This window comes from Meleagris gallopavo, chromosome 3 (genome assembly GCF_905368555.1).
Source record: "Meleagris gallopavo chromosome 3, MGAL_WU_HG_1.1, whole genome shotgun sequence".
Classification (NCBI taxonomy): domain Eukaryota; kingdom Metazoa; phylum Chordata; class Aves; order Galliformes; family Phasianidae; genus Meleagris; species Meleagris gallopavo.
In genome coordinates, this window is record NC_139406.1 from 89,215,154 (window position 1) to 89,236,329 (window position 21,176).

At 39.6% G+C, this 21,176-nt stretch overlaps 1 protein-coding gene across 1 annotated transcript in view; it reads right to left on the bottom strand.

The window, feature by feature from the left end:
- Positions 1 to 21,176, bottom strand: part of COL22A1 (collagen type XXII alpha 1 chain) — a 159,481-nt gene that overhangs the window by 97,593 nt on the left and 40,712 nt on the right. Inside the window, exon 5 of the mRNA XM_085219983.1 lies at positions 1,167 to 1,290. Coding sequence (XP_085076109.1) covers positions 1,167 to 1,290 — 124 coding nt within the window. The remainder of the gene's footprint in view (positions 1 to 1,166; positions 1,291 to 21,176) is intronic.

Here is a 21,176-nt window from a genome sequence, read left to right on the forward strand (position 1 = left end):
CTCTGCCCTTCTCCTCCCACGAGCTATTCTACGCATACCCCATGCTGCAACTTATGGAGTGCCAAAAATAGGCTTCTGAAGACATGATACCTTTAATTCATTTACAAATTGATTTTCTCTTTTACAAAGTTAAGTAGTTAGTAGCAGTAGCAGGGAATGGAGCAGAGCACAGAGCCTGGGGAAGCAGTGGTGCACTCACGAGTTGCAGACCTGGAAGCAGTTTGGCAACGCTGGCACTAAACCGTATCTGATACAAGTCACATAGGCTACTTCCAGACTTCACCAAAATATGCATGGAATGAGCACCATGCTGGCTGGAAATGCCCCCTCAGATCAGTGCTAGCTCAGAAGTGCCTGCAGTCCATAAGCCAAGCAGCTCTGCAGACTTATAGTGGCCCAAACACTACTGGACACACGAAACAAGGCTCTTGAGGCTCTAGGACAATTCTAGCACTACAGTTTAAGGAACTTTTGAAAACATTACTGAGAATCTAGAGCTCTTTTTCTCCCCACATCCAAGCAGTTCAAGATTCAGCCATCTCTAACAAAACATATGAACCTGAAAAACAAACCACCTCCTTCCAGAGCACACCTGAACCTGTACACTACATTACTACTGCTAAGAATGCCACATAGGATCAAGTGACTCTTCATTACACTGTTTTCTTCCAAGTTCCCGAGAGTACCTGCCAATCTGGATCAAATTCTACAGCAGCCAAGACTCATAGCACAGTGTTATTTCTTAAGTAAAGAGTCCATAATGCCTTCAGATGTTATCTAGAATGTACGATGCAAACCTGCTATAGCACACTGCTCTCTTGTTCTGCTGTATATCTGTGTGGCAATCCTTTCCCAAAGAGGCAAACATTCAGCTTTTCATTCACCAGAACCCTCCACATCCTTCCCCACAGAGCTGTTCTTCTCCCAGTCTGTACACATACCCAGAAGCAGTTTCAAGAGCTGTATTTCCCCTACTCTTTCCAACTAACACATATACTTGCATGCTAACAATCAAGGTCTGTGCAATACTTCCTCCAGGGTTCAAATTAAAAGTAAAGATTTTTCAGCAAGAAAAAATTAAGGAGTGGGAGGTTAAGGCAAGAAGGCTGATTCATGCAGTCAGAAGGAAACAAGGCTGCTCTTTCTGGAAGCAAAGGGCCTCATACCTGTGGTATGCCATACTTGTCAATAATCTGCCAAATATACCAGTCTTCTTTTCTGGAAGCCTTTCGGAATTTGAAGGTAGTTACAAAGGCATATTCATCAGGCAGACCTTGTGGGAATACATCCCTGGCATGGGGAGGGAAAAAGACAGAAATGTATCAGGCATAGCAATGTAAAGCACAATTTCTAAAACTCTGCTTGTCCCAGCAATGCTTCCCAAAAATATCACGTAGCTCCCACAAAATCTGCTGTATTTGGCAGCCTGAATAGCAATGAACACAAGCTTGTTCCCTCCATATGGTTCTGTCCTTGAGAAGCCCTTCTCTACTCCAACACAGAAGCTCTCAACTTAAATAAAGAGCAGTGAAAACTTCACAACAGGATCCATCAGGTCAAAGCAGCTGAGTTGCACCTGATGCTTTAGCTCACACATTCAGTAAATCATATTGTTCTTCTCCAGGTACATAGGAGATCTGTGACATCCAGCAGTGGGCAGACACATCTGAAATCCACTATAAATGTACCAAGTTATAGCAACAGATATTGTAATATTTTCCCAAAACAGGCACAACACCTCCTGTCTGTCCCAGAAGATTTTCCCTAGCAGGTGGCCTGGGAGAACAGTACCTTCTTGAATCACACTTTATAATTATATTAGGCAGAAATTGTGACTCCATCATCCATGCACAAATCTGAATTTACAAAAAGCAGAACTGTTTGACTCAGCCCCAACGTAAGAACATACCATAAGCGAGAAGACAGGACTGGACAGAAGGGATAATTTACCCAGTATCACCATTTTTTATCATTAGCTGTAAGTGGACATCTACAAATGAGAACAAACAGAACAAGCATGTTCTCCCTGCCTCCAACTCTATGTGATTCAGGGGCCAATTTCAGAGACAACTACAATTACTATACTTATAACTTCCTATGCATGGTCTTTTCCAGTCTCCCCTTGAAGTCTAGTAAACTTACAACATCCACAACATCCATTGGCAAGTAATCACACTACTCTGCTACTCAGTGTATAATGAGCCTCTTTTTGTTTACTTAGGACTTAGTTCTTGCAAGGGGCAACATAATGAACCAATTATTTTTCTTTGTTTTTCTTTTCTTTTTTTTTTTTTTTGTAAATGCATTCATGATTCTATAAAATTTGTTTATACTGCCTCTAAGCCATTTCTTTTTCCCATTTGAATAGTCCCAGTTAACTTCATTGTTTGTAATGCCCAAGCCAGACTGCTCCTCTGATTAGTCCTAAATAGGCCCTTCCTAAATATCATATATTTGCTTCTGGACATCTGAGCAGACAGGCATAAGTACTCATTAGAAAATAAAGACAACAGCAGCAATAATAAAGAGGAATACACTGAAAAGTGATTCTCTTAAGGAATATTTCACAGTTAATCCAAAGACATGCTCAACTAGAAGCTGTTACTGGAGTTTAAAGCAAAAATCTCATACTCAAAATTTCCAAAATGTTTTGTTTTACAATTACAGCAAATATTGAAAGCCATAATGTTCAATCATCTTTTAATCTGTGCTTTGAATTTCCTACTTTTTAGCCAATTCTTTTTAGAAATTCAGAACAAGTATTACTGTGGCTTCTTCCAGTACTGTAATTTTTGCTATATAAAAAGTCCATGGAGACTATACACCATTACAAGCTGGTCTTCCCACTGAGGACATAGAAACTATCTTCTTTCCATCACAAGAGAAAACTGAGCCAGGCTCCCACCAGCTTGTTTACCACCAGCTCATTTTTACCACCAGCTCCTTCCCTTTGGAGAGTTGACAAGGCTCTCTCAGTACTCAGTAACAGCTATTCACAAGCCATACCTCCCTGATACATCAGCATGCCAGCATTCACCTCCCTCAAGGCACACAAGATAACTTGAGATCCCCTCTCTTTGGACTGAAAAAAGAAGCCAATCAGACGTCACTCTGTTGGCAGAGGTGCGATGGTGAATAACACTGATGTGACTGAGGCACTGAAAGCCACCAAGAAGGACTAGGGAATACTTGGCAGAAGGGAATCATGTTGGTCACATCAGCCCTCTCAAAAGGGCACCCATCCAGATCTCTTTCACTGCAGACCTGTCTTAGCACAAGTTTCTGGTCAAATGGCTTTGTATACTTTCTGTCTCTACGTTTGTCAGAGAAGAAGAGGCATGTCTTGGCTTTTATCAATGACAGATTGGGCTGTTTTCCTTCACCCCGTCAAGAAACTTCACAAGGCAGCAATGCTGATAGTTGAAAAAGCATTTTTTATCAATGCATCCTCTTGAACATTTCTAAGTAAGAGTGCTGTTAGTGGGGAGACTTCCTTCCCTGTGGCTCAATTCCTAAAACTCTGCTATTTCACAATTTGTGTCTAATGCACTTTCCTCTCTCACTCCTTGCCACCTACCTTCACCATCATAACTGGATTTAGTGAGCTTCAACCCAGCCCCTTAGGAACCTGATTTGCATTTTGGGCACAGGTCGTCCTACTGACTTACTCATCTGTAGTGATTCTAACTGTGGCGTTACTACTTTGCTAAGGGAGTAGTTATACAAACATATGGTTGGGTTTAATCCATTGTATTGATAGCATAGTGAGCCTGGCAGTCTGCAAGCAAATCTGGTGGCTGGCCTCTGTGCTCAGTCTCTCTGGATACCTCTGAGCTAGGAACATGAATATCACCATGAAAGCTAAATTCAGAAAAGGTTTTCAGATGCTTAATGCCCACAGAAAAACTAGGAGTTAGGCACCTAAGCATCCTCATAAGTCCAGCCACACCTCATCACACTGTGGCTGACAAATAGTCCATTGAGTAGATTTAAAGTGATAGAAGACTATAAAGACCTATTCGCAGTCACCCTCAGCTGATTTTTTAAGGTGCTGAAGAACTGACTGCAAGCACAAGCCAGAGAAGGGATTCCTGCCAAAAGCAAACCCGAAAACACTCTCATTGCTCTGAAGATATGATAAAAGCTGTTTCTGAAGTCCCTCATCCCTGCATCTTTTACAGAGATGCATTACTGCATAAATAACAACACCTCTGTTTATGAGTTTTCATTTCTTTCCTCACTAAAAAGTCATATCCATCTAGAAGTTCAAATTTACTTAGGAACTGCTGTTCTCAGAAATGTTTTATTTCCTTCTTTTATTCAGGCTGAACTGAGCTGATGATCCATATTATGGAGCTTTGCTGGATGCCTGGTACCTACAAGGGAGCTCTTTGCCAGCTCCTTGGTCTATAACTCTGACAAGAAGATGGATTGCAGAAGAACTTATTATAAAACTCTAAGACACAAGAATCCCCAGGTGCAGCAGGTTAGTCTAGGAGTTAATTAACCCATCTCCAAGGTCAGGTGAATCACAATGTCTACAAAGGAAAAATGGTAATGGCCAAGGAGGAGGCTCTCTTAGCCATTACCCAGTTACACAACATGGTCTCCTTCTTACATGTATTTTTTTAGCATAAAAATCTACATCTGTAACAATCAACATTAGATCCTACAACTATAAAAATAATACAAAGGAGAAAATAAGATTATCAGTTGTCGTTTTAGACATTGAATGTAATGGTTACTAATAAGGTATTGCAGTTGATAAGAAAAAGACACAACCCACATATCTGAAAATTCGACCCTTTTCACAGCAGCTAAAAAATCACTAACAGTCAATTTCCCTAGAGCCTGTGAAATAAGGCTCAAGAAAGCCAGTTCATTTCCACACAAATCAGATAACTTAAGGTTGTTAGGATGGCAGAAGTGGAAGAGAGAAAGAGAGAAAGAGAGAGAGAGGAAGGAAGGAAGGAAGGAAGGAAGGAAGGAAGGAAGGAAGGAAGGAAGGAAGGAAGGAAGGAAGGAAGGAAGGAAGGAAGGAAGGAAGGAAGGAAGGAAGGAAGGAAGGAAGGAAGGAAGGAAGAAAGGAAGGAAGGAAGGAAGGAAGGAAGGAAGGAAGGAAGGAAGGAAGAAAATAAGCAGAAGTTTCCAGCATCACAAGAAATTTTGTGACAGGTCACAGACCAAGCCTACCAGCTGCCTCTGGTCTTGAGAAGAGAAGGTGAAAGAGAAAAACACATGGCTGTAAGAGAGAAGTAGAGAGGATGCAGTATTGAACCACACATCACAGAATCACTGAGGATAGAACAGACCTATTGAAATCAAGTCCAACCCCTCTGCTCAAGCAGGGTCAGCTAGAACCAGCTGTCCGGAACTATGTCCTGTAAGGTTTTGAGTATCTCCATGGATAGACACTCCCCAATCTGTTACATTGTTTGACTACCCTTTCATTAAAGAAGGTCTTTCTTGTGTTTAGGTCAAGCTTCATGTTTTCAATTTGTTCCCATTGCTTTTTGTCCTGTCAGTGGATACCACTCAGAATTCTGTCTTCATCTTCTTTGCTTCATATCCTATCAGGTATGTATACACATGGATAAGATTGCTCCAGAGCCTTCTCTTCTACAAAAAGAAGAATCTGATCTCTCTCAGCCTTTCCTAATAAGATACATATATGCTTGAAAATATGTGAAGAGCAAAGAAACATTCAACAGGATTCACGTTAAGTGCAGGAAGTTTTGGCAGCTCTTGGTAGAATGTTCTTCTCTGTGATACAGAACTGATAATGATACCAAGGCAAGAGGTCATGAAGAAACCTAAAACAACTAAAGACAAAGTTGAAGTAAGGATCCAGAACGCCCCTACCCACATCCGACAACATATGCATGCTGAAGAAGAAAATAATATTTCAAAATTGGAAATATCAAACTGATCATGACTAAATGCCAGGACAAGCAGAATCAGATCAGGCAAGAGAAGAGTGAAGGATACACATGGCAGGAGGTAGGACTAGAAGAAATAATTGGAGGACAGAATAGGAAAAAAAGTTTGTAGGTGTAGGCTCAAGAAGATAAATAAGTACGTTTCACATGCAACTAAGCTGGCACTTAGTAGAAGTATTAGTGCTTATGTAAAATAATACAGATCCTTTAAGAATAAAGTGAATTAAATATAATACTCAGTTAATGATTTTGTATCTAATTATGAGATGTTGCTATCAGTTGCTAAATACTGCTTGAGGTTATCTGCAAGACAAGACAGATGTTTTTGTTATCAGCTCTGTAAGCTTTATGAGATTTCATTTTCTGTGAGCAATGACCTTATATGTAGCATCTCAGAATCTTGACGTCCAAGAAGTAAAAAGGACTGAACATGCAGATGCTTTCTGCAGTTATATATCCATTTGATTTAATTCCCAAACCACAGGAGTATGAAAGTTAAAATACAAGAGGCTGAAAACAGAAAAATTCTTCAATTCTGTGTTTTGGTTAACCATTTAACAGGAAGCTTAGTCATTTTGATTAACTAATTTAGGATATTTTATTTATAATTGTATTGGACAAAAAATATTCTACTTATTTTAAAAGCAACATCAACAGATAAATGGATGAAATCTGAGCAGGCAGAAAGTCATCATAGTTGGTTGGCCTGTCTCTGCTTCTTTAATCTTTCTGGGAGAATATCAGCAACAACAAAAAACAACAAATTATTTTAAATCTTAATTTCTAAAAGGAATGCGGATGGACACTTCTCTATAAACCATAGTAACTTCTTCCAGAATTTAAATACATCCATTAAAAGTGTGTATTTCTTCCACATTGGTTTTTGGTGTTGCTAACAGGTAGACATTGATTTTTAGCCTAGCATTATTCATTGCTCTAAAGACCCTTCACTAAACTTTGATTCCCCAAAGTTTCTTACAAATGGTGATCACTTCAATTATTAACATCTTCATTTTATCTGACTACACTGTGCTTCTTCTAGTCTTTCTCACTATTAGACTTGTTTCCTCTTTAACATTCCATTCACTCCATTCTTACCTACTGAACTGTGGACACAAAGACTGAACACAGCATCCTCACAGTAGTGACAGAGTTTCCTGTACTGGAGACAGTTACCTCGTGTTTGACCATTTCTGCTTATATCCCCAAGGATTGTATAATTTCTGTTTCCCAGAGCTTCATATCAGTGGATCATCACTCCCAGAATTTCTTAATCAGAATCTGGACTTCCTTACTTCATGGGCTTCTTTCTGCGTGGTCCTGGTGATAACTCCCTCTAGTGATAGCAAACATGCTATCACTTGCTGTTAGAAGCCACAGCAAGCAAGGATACCCAGAAACTTCAGTGAGCCTAAAAATTGATTTATTCCCCTTTCTACACACATGTAATGTTTATACTCCCTGTCAAGACCAAGGTGTCTGAGTTTACCAGCCTTCTCCCAGATGATGAATTTGAATTTACTTACTCTGAGACTTGATATCATTTAAGGACTTCAGAGTGAAGAGTTTGCCTTTCAATGTAGTATATTTGTAATTTAGTTTTTTTCAAGACTCTATGTTTAAATGGAGAGAGAAGGAGAGGAATAAAAGGAGAGAAGGGAAAATCAATCCAGGTGGGCTACAGGATGAAAAAATGTTGTGAAATGAAACAAATGCAAGTCAGAAGGACAATCTGAAAGATGCAATGAACTGAGTAAAAGAGCCATGACCGAAAAAAGAAAAAAAAATCAACAGCTTTTCTCCATAAGAAGGAAAATAATTCCCATTGATTTTTTAAGCTGAAGTTCAAACTAGCTCAGTGAAATTTATTGCAAGGATGTTAATGATGACAATTCAATCTACGTCTTGTGGTTACTCAGTGAAATTAGGCACTCACTCTTCCCAAGGCTACTGCTAGCAGGACTGAGATGACAACCTGAAGAGAAACCATTCTGATAGCCTATGACAAAGCTGACAGCCTCAGGTTATAAAAGGCTCTAAGGACTGAATTGATGGTGACATAGGATTAAAAATTGCTTATTCTTTTAGAAGACCCAAAACATTATTAGCTAACTGAAAACAACATCTACCATGAGCTGGTCTCTTGCTATTAACAAATACATATTAATGTATTCTGAACTAAAGCTTTCAGCAGAATACGCACTTGCACCCAAAGACTCACCACTGTTACAGAATTTTCAGTGAAGGGAGTTACTTTGGTAGCTTGTAGAAGACAATTTTTAGAAGAGACACTACAGCTCCATAAATGACATTCAGATTATGAAGTAAATTATTTGCTAATATTTGAGGTACTGAGGCACAAGTGAGCTTATAGAGTATTTTACATTGTCTCAACAGGACTCAGATACATTCTAAAAACCAAAAATAGGCTGTAGACATGTTCAATAACGTTCAAGGATGCCTGAACTGCAGTTCTCTATGGTCAGAACTGTTAGACACTGTATTACTTTGGCATTATCTTAACTTCAGAGTTAATTTTCACCTTACATATATAGTTAATTGACAGATGAGCAACTGATAGGAGGAGTTTCTTCCAACTGCATAGAGTTTGTTCATAGAGCTTGGTACATCCTGGACACTAGCAAACTCCTATAAGATTTTTTTCTTAAAACTTGTTTTTACTTTTCCTACTTAAAACAGTATGTTCAAAATAAACCTTACATCAAAAAAGTCTCAGCAGGCTCCTCCCCCATCCCAAGGTAGAGCCCCATGCATTTGTGTTGCCCTCACACACAGTGCAACTCCCCTTCTTCACGGTCCCAGCCTGGCCCACCTGAAGAACCCATGTCCATCCTTTGTGGGTAGGGTATGCTACCTCATCTCTGTGATCCCAATGAGATCAATGCCCTCTCCATATTATGTGGCAGATCTTTACCTTTTGAAGATTCAAATCAGGAGCTGAAACTCCAGCTGTGCCCAGGGTGTAGAAGATATGAGAACCTCTGGGATGCAAAGACCCAGGTCATGACTCACATCGCCTATTCTGTTCTTGATGCCAATAGTGAAAAAAGCTTATACTATCATGCAGACAAGACCCCCATCACCAGCTGTATCCATGAAGCAGAAGACACAGGTCTTTAGAGAAGCACAAGCTGCAAATCCAGCTTAAGATAGTTAGAGTTGATAATCTTGAAGATCTTTTCCAGCCTGGATGACTTTATGATCCCCAATCTCAGTGGGAAAGTTACCAAACATTTCCTTTAGATTCACTTTACTAAGCTTTAAGTTCTTTTATGAATTTCTTAATGTTGCTCCTAACAACCATTGACAATACATAGAAACTAGTTCATTCTCTATAAGGGTAGAGCCTCATGTTGCTATAGAGGATCTCAAGCATCTGTTACAAATTCTGTGCCAGCAGAACTGAAAGAGCGTGTGGGTACCGGATATTTACCTAATGATTCAACTAGAGGAACCAAACAATGGAAATCAGAGACTCAGATGAAAATAAAGTGAAAGAACAAGGTACTCACTCAGTTTTCTGAACAACAGGGAAACTTCCAAGTCGTACATAAGAGCTTTGAATTCCATTTTCTTTCATTCCAAAGATCTGTTTCACGCTGAATGAATCCATCAGGTCAAACCCTGAACATAAGTGTAAATACAGGATATTGATCAGGCTGCTGTTTAAAAAAGAGAGCAGTGGGGTATGTCTTTAATTGAATTTTGGTTATCATAGCCCAGAGATGCAGCACGTCAGACATTAAATTTTTTCTTGTAAGGGAAATTCAGGGAATTTCAATTTTTTTGATGAACTTTTAATAAATAAATGAATAAGAGCTGTTTTTTCAAAATTTAAAGTGCCATGTAGTTTCATGGAAAAGTTGAGCCCTACATGTGTAAGAGAGCACCTAAAACCAGCAAATGTTCTTGTCTTTATCACACCATGACTCTGCTGTGTGTTCAATTCAGATATTATCTTTACTTTCCTTAGAGAGAAATATGATATAAACCCATGATCACAGAGCACTTCACATATAATTAATCTAGATAAAATTCAGCTCTCTAGACAGTGCAATAACACAGATTCTCATCTAGTTAGGCAAAGAGTTGAATAGAGGTGCTCCTAGGGAAAGATTCATCTCATAATAAAACAGATGCTAACAGTGCTTGTTTCTCTCCATTGACATAAAGAGAGTTTAGGATGCACAGTCTGCATGCTAAACTTCAGCTAGTAAAGGTCTATAGCTGAGAGATGAGACTCACTCACGAAGTAATAAACACTTCAAACATCCATTATCTCAAGGATTTCAATAGCATTACAGAATATGTGACCATACACTAAAGAAAGAAGTGCGTATTGAGGGTAAGATGCACCTCATCTAATTTCAGCTGTCTAAAAATGAGACGTGATGTATGCAGGTTGCTTCAATTCCCTTATGAGTCAACAGAGAAATATAAGAGTTTCTACGAAGATGACTCACCACACCTGTCTTAGACCTATCTAAAAACAAGCTCAATGTCTATTTGATAGTCCCTACCTTCTTACATTCACCATAGAGGAGGCCTATATAATCATTTTAAGACTATTGGAGTGAGGTATGATATATCCCACACATAGGCTATCCATTTTTGCAATGAATGAGGCAGAAGTCAAGAGGAAAGAATGTTAAATGATTACGTACAACTTACATTAATATTGTCTGATTTGCATTCAGGATTGAATAAATGTTTCAGATTTTTAAATTCAGAATAATATAATCATAAGTTTGCTATCCTGACCATTTACAGTATCTCCTTATGTAGGTACCATCCCATTTCTAAGTGGAAAAAGAAACAAATAAACCCTGAATATCGTCAATTGAGTTGAGAAATTAGTCAGGGTAGATTGCCCAATTAAGACCAGAAGGAAGATAGTCCCTAGAGATGTTCAAGAAACATTCAGATGTTTGTTTAGTGGGAAATATTGGTGACAGTTGGACAGTTGGACTGGATGATCTTAGACATCTTTTCCAATCTTGGTGATTCTATGATTCTATGAAGGAGAGTTCCAAATTAGTATGTGCTTGAAAGTAACCTCTAAGATTATTCTAGCAGAAAAAGAAAATATATAAAGCATTTATATTAATTTAATTTTTTATTTATTTCACATGACTAGAAGCGCTTGGGATTGAATCATTCCCTTGTTGACTTTAGGACTGGGACTAAGATTGTGAAGGAAAGAGTGTGATCTTTTCCATTTAGTACTGAATACCAATGTTAACATAAGAAATAAGTCATGATGTAACCATTTGTCCAATACCTGAACAGGAGTTTACATCTGGCATTACCTGGCTGAGCATTAAAAACAGTTCACTTACATCTTTCCCCAGTCACTGCCCATTTAGTTTGTTGTACTGCAATTCTGCACTGGAGTGACAGTGGAAGTTTGGGCTGTACATCACTTTTCCACCATCAAGGAGGGAACACATTGTCAGTGCCAGTGAGTGGCATTGAATGGAGTCGCTCCTGGATTTAAATAAAAAAAAGCATAGAATCATAGGATCATAGAATGGCTTGGGTTGGAAGGAACCTCAAAGATCATCTAATTCCAACCCTTTGACATGGGAGGGTTGCCAGATACCAGATCAGGCTGCCCAGGGCCCCACCCAACCTGGTTTTGAATCCCTCCAGGGATGAGGCATCCACAACTTCTCTGGGTAACATGTTCCAGTGCCCCACTACCTTCTAAGTAAAAAAAAATTCCACCTAAAATCTAATCTAAATCTCCCCTCTTTTAGTTTAAAACCATTCCCCCTTGTCCTTTTACTATCAGACCATGTGAAATGTCAGTCTCCCTTCCACTTATAAGCTCCCTTTAAGTACTGGATTTCACATGTCCTCAACTCTCTTTAGCCAAATCTGGGAAGACAGGACTTCAAGGGCTGGCCTATGGTTAGAAGAGACAAACTAAATGCTGACTGAGGGCTACAGGTAAAATTAGATCCAATACATTGCTTCCCAGTCCCCTCCAAAAGTGAAATGGAAGGATCACACCTACTTAGCAAGAACAAAGCTACTGTAACCCAGTCAGTCCACCATGTACAGGATGAAAGGGTGGGAATTTCCTGTTCTCAGGTGCTTTGATTTAAAAGGTACTTTTCGTACAAAAGGACAGGTGCAATTTCCCGGTTGCCTTATAAACTATTTAATCAGTAATGCCATAAATATGACACTTAGTAAGATGAATAACGCTCTTTGATCATAAGCTTCCTACTTCATTCTAGCTACTAAAACAATATGGGGCCAATGAAAACCTCTAACCTGATTATCTCTCCCAAAAAGCAGTATATACCCTACACCATTAAGGTTAAAACAGTGACCTAGAAGAGAAGCTCAAATTCCTAACATCATACTTTGCTTGAAAAGCAATTTCTTATGCACTGCTCTACTGATCAAATCAGCCGAATGTTTCTTTACTTGCAAGTAGTAACTCCTTGCAGGAAGAAGTCAGTTTTTCCAAAATCAGAAAGTAGGCTACCTGTTGCAGGGTAATATTGGTAAAACTTGGCATTGGACGTGATTTAACTACAACACTCAACAGATTCTTTTTGGCAGGAAGGGTGCTCACACTGCACTCTGCCATACTCTAAGGCATGATCAAAGGATGATCAAACAGCTCTGTTTAGAGGTTCCACAATATCTTTTTTCAAGATAATTATTTCAAGATCAGACTAAAGGGACCATGGTCTGTTGCCTTAAGAATGAGTTGGATTTCTGTCTTGCTCCACTAGGGATCTGATGTTGATAATACAGTGGAAACTAGTGTGAGTGCTGAGGCTTTCTCATGTTCAAGGGAAAACAAAATTATATATATATATATATATATATATTAAAAAAAAAAAAAAAAAACCATCACAATATCCAAATCCAGAAAATCAGAGGAACAAGAAGTTTTAATGGCCAGAAACACAGCAGTGTGCACATTTGGAAAGCTTTCTTAAAGTAGGACGTCTGTCCAAAGAAGCTTTCTAAGAAAAGTCTTGTTCCTCCCAAGGAACTCAAGATAACACAGCGAAAGACACTGGGCTGACTGTCATTTCTTTGTCTAATTGGTGAGACACTCCAGAAGAATAAGTTGAAAGCAGATGAAAAAGCAGTACACCAGTCCTGATTAAACTCTCAGCTGAATTTTCAACTTTGTCAGCGTACTAGTAGTGTATCAACAATTGCCAAGGTCAAGAGAGGTTGTCATCAGCTACTGTTTCTCTGAGACTTCTGAAAATGGGAATCTGTATTGCTTGTGATAAAATAGCACATTACTTTTAATAGCTGGAGGTCAATGGTGGTAAGCTTTATGGTAGATTGGAGAAGCGTATAAATTCCTAGGAAAAAGAGTGTCACTTGGGAGCCTTTCATCAAATACAAGATCTTATCAATTTTCTTCTCTAACATTTCTGCATTCTTGAAAGTTAAGCTTCCATGGTTTGCTTATGCTCACAAGGAAGAACCTGCATGCTTGCTACACCCTGAACACATACCATTCAATTTCTCCAGTATGGTCTGAAAGACTATTACTATAATCAGTGCTCCCTCTTTTTGTTAGCACCAAACAGAAAAGGAAAAAGGAAAAAGAAAAAAAGGAGAGGGTGAGGGAGAAGGAGAGGGAGAGGGAAAGAGAGAAAAAGAAGAAAAAGAAGAAAAAAAAAAGAAAAGGAAGAAAAAAAAGAAGAAAAAATATTCTCATGTCATATTTTGAAGTTCAGTAGTTCGCTTAGCCAGCTATGTCTTGCAATTATCTACTTGAAATCAGAGTGCAGTTGAGAGGTATGACTTTTCTTCTACTATGTCTAAACCCTTGGCATGCTTACCTTCCAGAATGTCGTAGGCTGAGAACAGTTCTTTCTGGACAGACAAGATGTGTCTCAGTTTTTGGCTGGGATGGAAGTAAGTTTCAAAACATTAAAGGGGAAACCTACTACTTTACCGTACATGTGCTGCTGCTGTTATAATAGCAGCCTTCATCTGCTACAGCATTTTTTTTTTTTTTTTTTCTGTTCTGACATTCTTCCCTTCACAGGAAAGTAAATCCTGGCAAGAGCTAAAAAAATCTCAGGTAATTAGGGATATTTTTAGGAGATGACAAAATTCTCTGTCTCCAAGGCTCTTCTACTATGGTGAAATTACCCATATCCATTAGGGCAGTATATCACTGCCCTAATCACGTTACGAGAGGTGATGTTGTGCACTGATGTTACCACAGAATCACAGAATGCTTTGAGTTAGAACAAACCTCAAAGATCATCTAGTTCCAACCTCCTTGCCATGGGCAGGAACAATGTACAATAGACAAAGTTGCCCATAGCCCTATCCAACCTTGTGCTTGGCCCTGTTGAAGTTCACAAGGTTTACATCGGCACCCTTCAAGGTGCTGGTCTTTATGACATGCTGGCAAGGATGTAGCCAGAAAGACCTTTTCCTCTTCTTCAATGACCAGTTATTTCTGTTGATTGGCACTACAAGGGCCAACATCAGAGCAACCAGATGCTAGATCTTCACATTGTCCCAGCATCCCTGTGAGGGCAAACAGGACTCAATTGCTTTCTTGTGGTATTATAGACTGAAGAGGATGTTATGACCTTCCTCATTATAAATGATTGTGAAAAGGGGGTGGAGAGCAAGTCTTCTCCTGGACGGTCTTTCTGGCTCTCTCTCTCCAAAGATTTTCAATGGTTAGGAATTATTTTTGCACTGTTTTATTACCACATAGTTCACCTTTCCAGCAAAGACAGAGAAAGCAGAACCTTACATTCTGCACAGATATTTCATATCTCATATCTCATATCCAACACTCAAGAGTTTAATTCAGCATCAAGATACAGCAGCTGTTATCTGACTTATTCCCAAAATATCAAGGTCTGCATCTTTGGAGGAACAAACCGAAGAGATTTACTTGCTTTCCATAAGGCCTACATCATGTAGTGTGGTGAGAAAATGTGTTGCATAAGTCATTAAAAATTAATTTACTATAAATTACTAGCAGATTGTAGGGGAATTTTGGAATTATAACATTCTCCAAAGCCTATAGATTAAAGGGCCTCAGGAGTGTTCTAAAGAAGTTCTTGATATTAACCATTTGCTCTTTGTTTCCACAGATGGTACAGTTGAAATTCAAGCAGCACTTCGTGATGGCCTGACTCTCCTCCCACAAGATCCACTGGACTTTATGGTTTCACTGAGGAGAGCAGGTAAGAGTGTAAGCTAATAACAAGTCTCTGCTGAAGATCAAGGAACAGCTCTTACAACATGAAGAAACTATCTTCCAGTAATCTTTGTATCTTCTACATGTTTACTCCATACAGTGGCCAAGAGGACATTCTAGATGGTCTCTGTTTTATAACCATAATAAAGCAGATGTACCACGATACATGTTGCCACCATTCAGGCTGTTAGTTTAGTGATCCTGATTTGTTTTCTTGGCCCCAGCAAAGCAGCTGCAAGCCACAACAGTCTCATGCAGGTGCCAAAATGAAATTAACCTCAGCTTGAGCATCAGATCATGTTTGGATTAGCAGAAGCAGGATTACTGCATGAGGGATATCACATAGTTATACTTCAAAATGTAGCAAGCATGGGGAGACAGTGAGGCAGGTGAGCTGGAGGTCAGCAGGTTGAACTACAGAGCTACTCTGTACCGCAAACATCAGCCTATAGAAATAATCACTTCATACTTTTACACAGGAAAAGAAAGATAACACTTCAGGAAAGATAAGATGAATTAAAAATGAATAAGAAAATGAGACCAAAGAGAACATACGAGAGAGAGAGAAAGAGGTCAAAGCCAATAGGCAAGTATGTGAATAAACAATCACAGACACACACAGCAAGAGAAAAGGGATGCTGTAATCCAACCTGCAGCCCGTTGTAAAAACAGGAAATAAATACACATCTACAGCAGCAGCTCTAGAACAGCACATTTCTACACCAGATCTCATGTTAATATCGTGCCACTTTATCTGATGCACTGTTGTGTTTATTTACATCAGTTCACTCTTTCCTCCTAATCAGTTTGCCTCAGTTTTCAGACAGTTGCAAGTGGCATATTGAATGACACTGAAAGCTGGTTTTGACACCGAACTCTTTGCCTCGTTACTGCAGGCTTTTCTGTGTTGAAGTCATTCCCCATTTTCCCATTGATGGACATCTGGCTTACTGCCACAGGGTCTCTTTGAGCTCCTTTCTTGCTCCAATGATTTACAAGATTAAACGGGTTCATTACTCCTTTGATGTCCTTGTATGCCTGATAGGCTTGCACCAGCTGAACCTACCGAGACTATTTGTATTAGGTTCTGATTTTAGTTAGTTCCTCTATTTTGAAGCCCTCTTTTGAGTTTCTTGGGAGCTAAGTTGCCATGTTTCCCTCTGGAAAGCCATAAAATAGACTACCATCACCCCTTGAGGAGTGGTGGGTTCCACACTTCTTTGAGTAAAGGTTTTGCTGACAGCACAGCGGTCTCAAGAGGATTCTACAACTCTACAACTCTACGAGACAATAGATAAATATTTATGAGAATGGCAGACTGGCGTAACCAGATAAATTATGCTGTTTCTCATGCAATTCCTACTATTTCCTTGAACAAAAGGCTAGGATTTTTTTCAGGGTGAGAAAAGGTACCAAAGCAAAAACACTGTACTAGAACATAACTTGCTAAATTCTCCTTGCAGTTCTTCTATCTGAGCTAAAGGAAAACCCCACCAACAGGTTATTCATGGAATTAAAGTACTCCCATTAATTTTAGGTGCTGTGATCAAGGTGCTGTGATACTCAGTCCTCAGTGTGATTTCCCAATTATAATGTTGAGATTGGTCCTTGCACAGTCCAGAGACTCCTGGAAAGCCATACTGAAAGGGACTTCCTAGAATTACCTCCATTTGTACTCCAGCTACCAGCTCAGAGAATGAATCCAGCCCACAGCAAAGTCCACCAAGTTTCTCCAGCTCACAGATAACTGACTCTTGGACATAAGGTACTGGTCAGCTCTTATTTTCCCTACTTACTTCTCATGGAGACACAGCAGTTATAGCCAGATGTACTTTTTTCAGGAAACAGATTTCAAATCACTTTCCAGATCCCTAGAGAATGGAGATCATTAGCACTTAAGGAAGTTCTGAACACTCTTCTCCTAATTGTATATGGGTGACTTCCTAGGAAGAGTATAGGGGAAGGAGGAAAGACGACACACTATCGATCCTCTTTCTGTTATCATTGCCTTGTGAGCGGTGAATGTGACAGCAAAGTGAATCATAGAATCATAGAATCTCTATCTCATGAGGGATGCTCCCAAAGTAATGCCTCCTATTTTATCATGTTTGCCCACAACACCAGAGGCAGATGTTGATGATATGGCAGTAGAGATTGAACCTTCCCACCAATATTCCATTACATTTTGCTATTGTGTGACAGATGGCAGCAGAGGGATGGTCTGACAAAATGGTGTTTGACATGGAAATGTGTGTGAAGCAAAGCTATGTGACTGAATTCCTCCATGCGGAAAAAGCAGCTCCCACTGACATTCATCAATGCTTATTAATGTTTCTAGAGACCAATCAGTGGATGTGAGCACAGTGAGGCAGTGGGTGGTATACCTCAGCAGAGGTAGCAGCTACGGTGGTTCACTTCTGTTGGTACACATTTTTCATCACTGGCAAAAATGCATAGCTAATTGTGGTGCCTATGTTGAAAGATAGTGTTCTGTAGCTGAGTCTGTTTTATCAAATGGAGTTACTGTGTTCATTATATCTGCTGTAATTTCCATGGAAATAAATAAGAGGCATTACTTTTGGAGAGGCCTACATATATGCGGCCCAAGACAGTCTGGCTTCACTTAGAATCATAGAATCATAAAATCACTTAGATTGGAAAAGACCTTAAAGATCATTGAGTCCAACCGTGACTTAAACTACCTTAACTAACAACCCTCTGCTAAATCATTCCCTGAACACCACATCTGAATGGTTTTTAAACACATCCAGGGATGGTGACTCAACCACCTCCCTGGGGAGCCTATTCCAGTGCTTAACACCCTATCTGTAAAGAAGTGTTTCCTGATACCAACCTAAACTTACCCTGGTGCAACTTGAGGCCATTTCCCCTCATCTTGTCACCTGTCACCAGTGAGAAGAGACCAACCCCACTCTCACTGTAAGCACCTTTCAGATACTGGCAGAGAGCAATAAAGTCTCTCCTCAGCCTCCTTTTCCCCAGACTAAACAGCCCCAATTCCTTCAGTCTCTCCTCGTAGGGCATATTCTCCAAGCCCTTGGAGACTTGTTGCCCTCCAGCACCTCAATGTCCTTTCTTGTACTGAGGCCCAGGCAAGCAAAAAGGCTGGACACCCATGATATCATCCAACCATTGACACAACACCACTATGCTCACCAAACCATGTCACTCAGTGCCACATTTACCCTGTTTCAATGCCTTACCACACTTTCTAATAAGAAATTTTTCTTAATATTCAACCTAGCTGCAGTGTGGCAGAGAAAAGCTCCATCTCTCTTCCCCATCTCTCATCCAAGTCACAGCTACAATCCTGTCCTATATATTTGATTGTATCATTGTGGATGTAGATAAGCATTACTAGTGCCTATATGAACAGCCAGCTTCAAGTTCACTGCACATATGCAGCCTTTGCTGAATACTATGTCTGTTCATCTACTGTCTGAAGTCAGTGATCCACTACAGAGCCCTGCAGCTATTCATGGATTCACCACTTACCTCTCAGAGGGATTCCCAAGGAGACTATGAGATGGACAATACAGAGTGCCAAATACTAAGGGAGAGTGAAATGGCCGTCACATTGTCACAATAAGAGCACTTCTGTCCCCTGAGGAACATTGGTTAATGTGTTCCTTCTGTATGTTCAACTGCCTGGACACTCTACTTTCCTCCTGCTACCACATGGCTTAGTGGGCAAACATAAATAGCCCTATGAATATTATAATTAGCTGGTGACTCACTGGCATCTCTGGAATGCAAACTCTGTCTGGCAAACCACAGGATACTGGAGACATGCTGACAGTTAAACAAAGCCATTGCAGTCTATAATTGCAAGCTACTAGTTTTACAACCAGTGTCTCCATAGTAAAATGCCCAAATGTCCTTTATAAAGCTATATCAAAACACAGAGATCGTACATAACTTTGGCATTTTGCTTGTTTGTGCACAACAGTTTCAGAGATGGGGATGAGAGTCAGGCAGCTGAGATCAATGTGTGGTACAACCTATAATGCAATTTCTGCTGTTCATCATACACTCTTGTGTATGTGCCTTTTTGACCCAGGATTTAAGAGTCAGGGCTTTGATGTTTCCTCCTTGGCCCAGTAACACCATCCAGTGTGGCTTGTATGTGATGCATAATGTCATGTAGCAGTTGGAAGTATCTCTCCCCAGAGTTAATCTTTCTCAGCATTTCATGTGAATTATCGCAAGTCATTCTTTTCTTCCAGCCAGTATCTGCTGAGGAGTGCTGTCTATCTGGTAGAATATGTTGAAGAGCAGAGCTCAGCTCCTTTGTAATTATTGAGATCATCTAGATTACTGCAATCAAACCTCACATTCTGCAGGTCTAAAATAATTCAAATAGTTCAAATGTGAAGTTTTAAAACCCCATGAACTATAATTCATTTGCAATAGCTTGGTATTTTATTTGTTGTTTCAATGCAATATAATTGTTCATAAAAATACACAAGGGATACATCTTTAGGGTACAAAATGATAATGTGTTTTCCTGCCTCATCATGATTAGTAGTAGGCTACGATCCCTCGCTAAAGGCTGGCGGAAACAAAAAAACAATATAGTAATATAGGAGGGATTAAGTCTAACAACTGCAGTTTTATTTTGCATATTTCAGGGCAGATGAGACAAACCCTCTTTCGTTTACATTTCCCTTCTTGATTAAAAAAAAAGCAACAACTATGAATGGTACCCACTAGGATGCTGTAAGAACTTCATTTTAAAGCATTGCTTTAATATATCAGAATTTCTGGAAGAGAAGAAGTGTTTATCTTGTTATCCTAACCAGATTTCTCTTTCTCTTTCAAAATTCCTAGTGTTATTTCTAATTTCACATTTATTTTCAGAATTTACATCTTGTGAACTGTTCAGCAGATGCTTCTTCACTTTACTGCCAAAATTTGCATCAGTAGTACAGTAAAGCTGCCTATATATTCCCGCCTCATGCAATCCTATTTCATTGTGTCAGTTCTCAATGGATGCTATAGATGTGTCTTCTCGTTTAAATGCTGTGATACCAGAGGGTCACAGAGTTTAGCCCTCTGCTATGAGAAGTAGCCCTGTTCACTGCTCTTTATTTGTCTCCTTTACTACTATTTTGCTGCTTGTACCAGGCCTTTATATCTCTGACAGTTTTAAACCTTCCTCTAATGTCTTACCTGAATGTGTTTCTTAAATTGCTGATATCCATTTTTTAATGATACACTTTGTCCTTTAGCTTGAGTGATTCCCCTAATCTCCGTCCAGCTACTTCCCTGATCTATTTGTGGAAAGCAATCATATCTCCCTCTTCCACCTGCACACGGTAAGAGTAACCAAACTCAGTTTTGTAATCTACTGAAAATAGTCTGTCTGGCTTCTGAACACAGTATTAGCTCCTCAAGACCAAATCCGTATTTCCTGAGCAAAGGAAATGTGATCACACTTTTCTAGATAAGCTGCAGCCAAAGCCCTGTCCATTCGCATAATTTCCTCCCTATCTCTGTAAGACCTACTCTACCTTATCCTGCTTTACCTTATCCAGTAATGACCTTTGCCTTTTTCTTTAGCTGTATAACACTGTGGCTTACAAGAGTCTACAAACTAAGACACCACCAGTTTTGAGAAAATGGATTTATAGCACAAATTCCTGTTCCTGATCTTTAATTCCCCTAACAGGTAATTTCAACAAATAGTCCCAAATCAAATGGAAAAATTCCCAAGCTTTTGAGGCAAACCAGTTCTTTCCAGATCATCCCTCTGTACTCAGCCCTGGTGAGGCCACATCTTGAGCACTGTGTTCAGTTTTGGGCCCCTTACTACAAGAATGATATCAAGGCCAAGCAGAGAATCCAGAGACAGGCAACGAAGCTGTGAAGAGTCTGAAGCACAAGTGTTATGGGGAGTGGCTGAGGGAACTGGGATTTTTCATTCTGGAGAAAAGGAGGCTTGAGGGAGACATTGCTCTCTGCAACTACCTGAA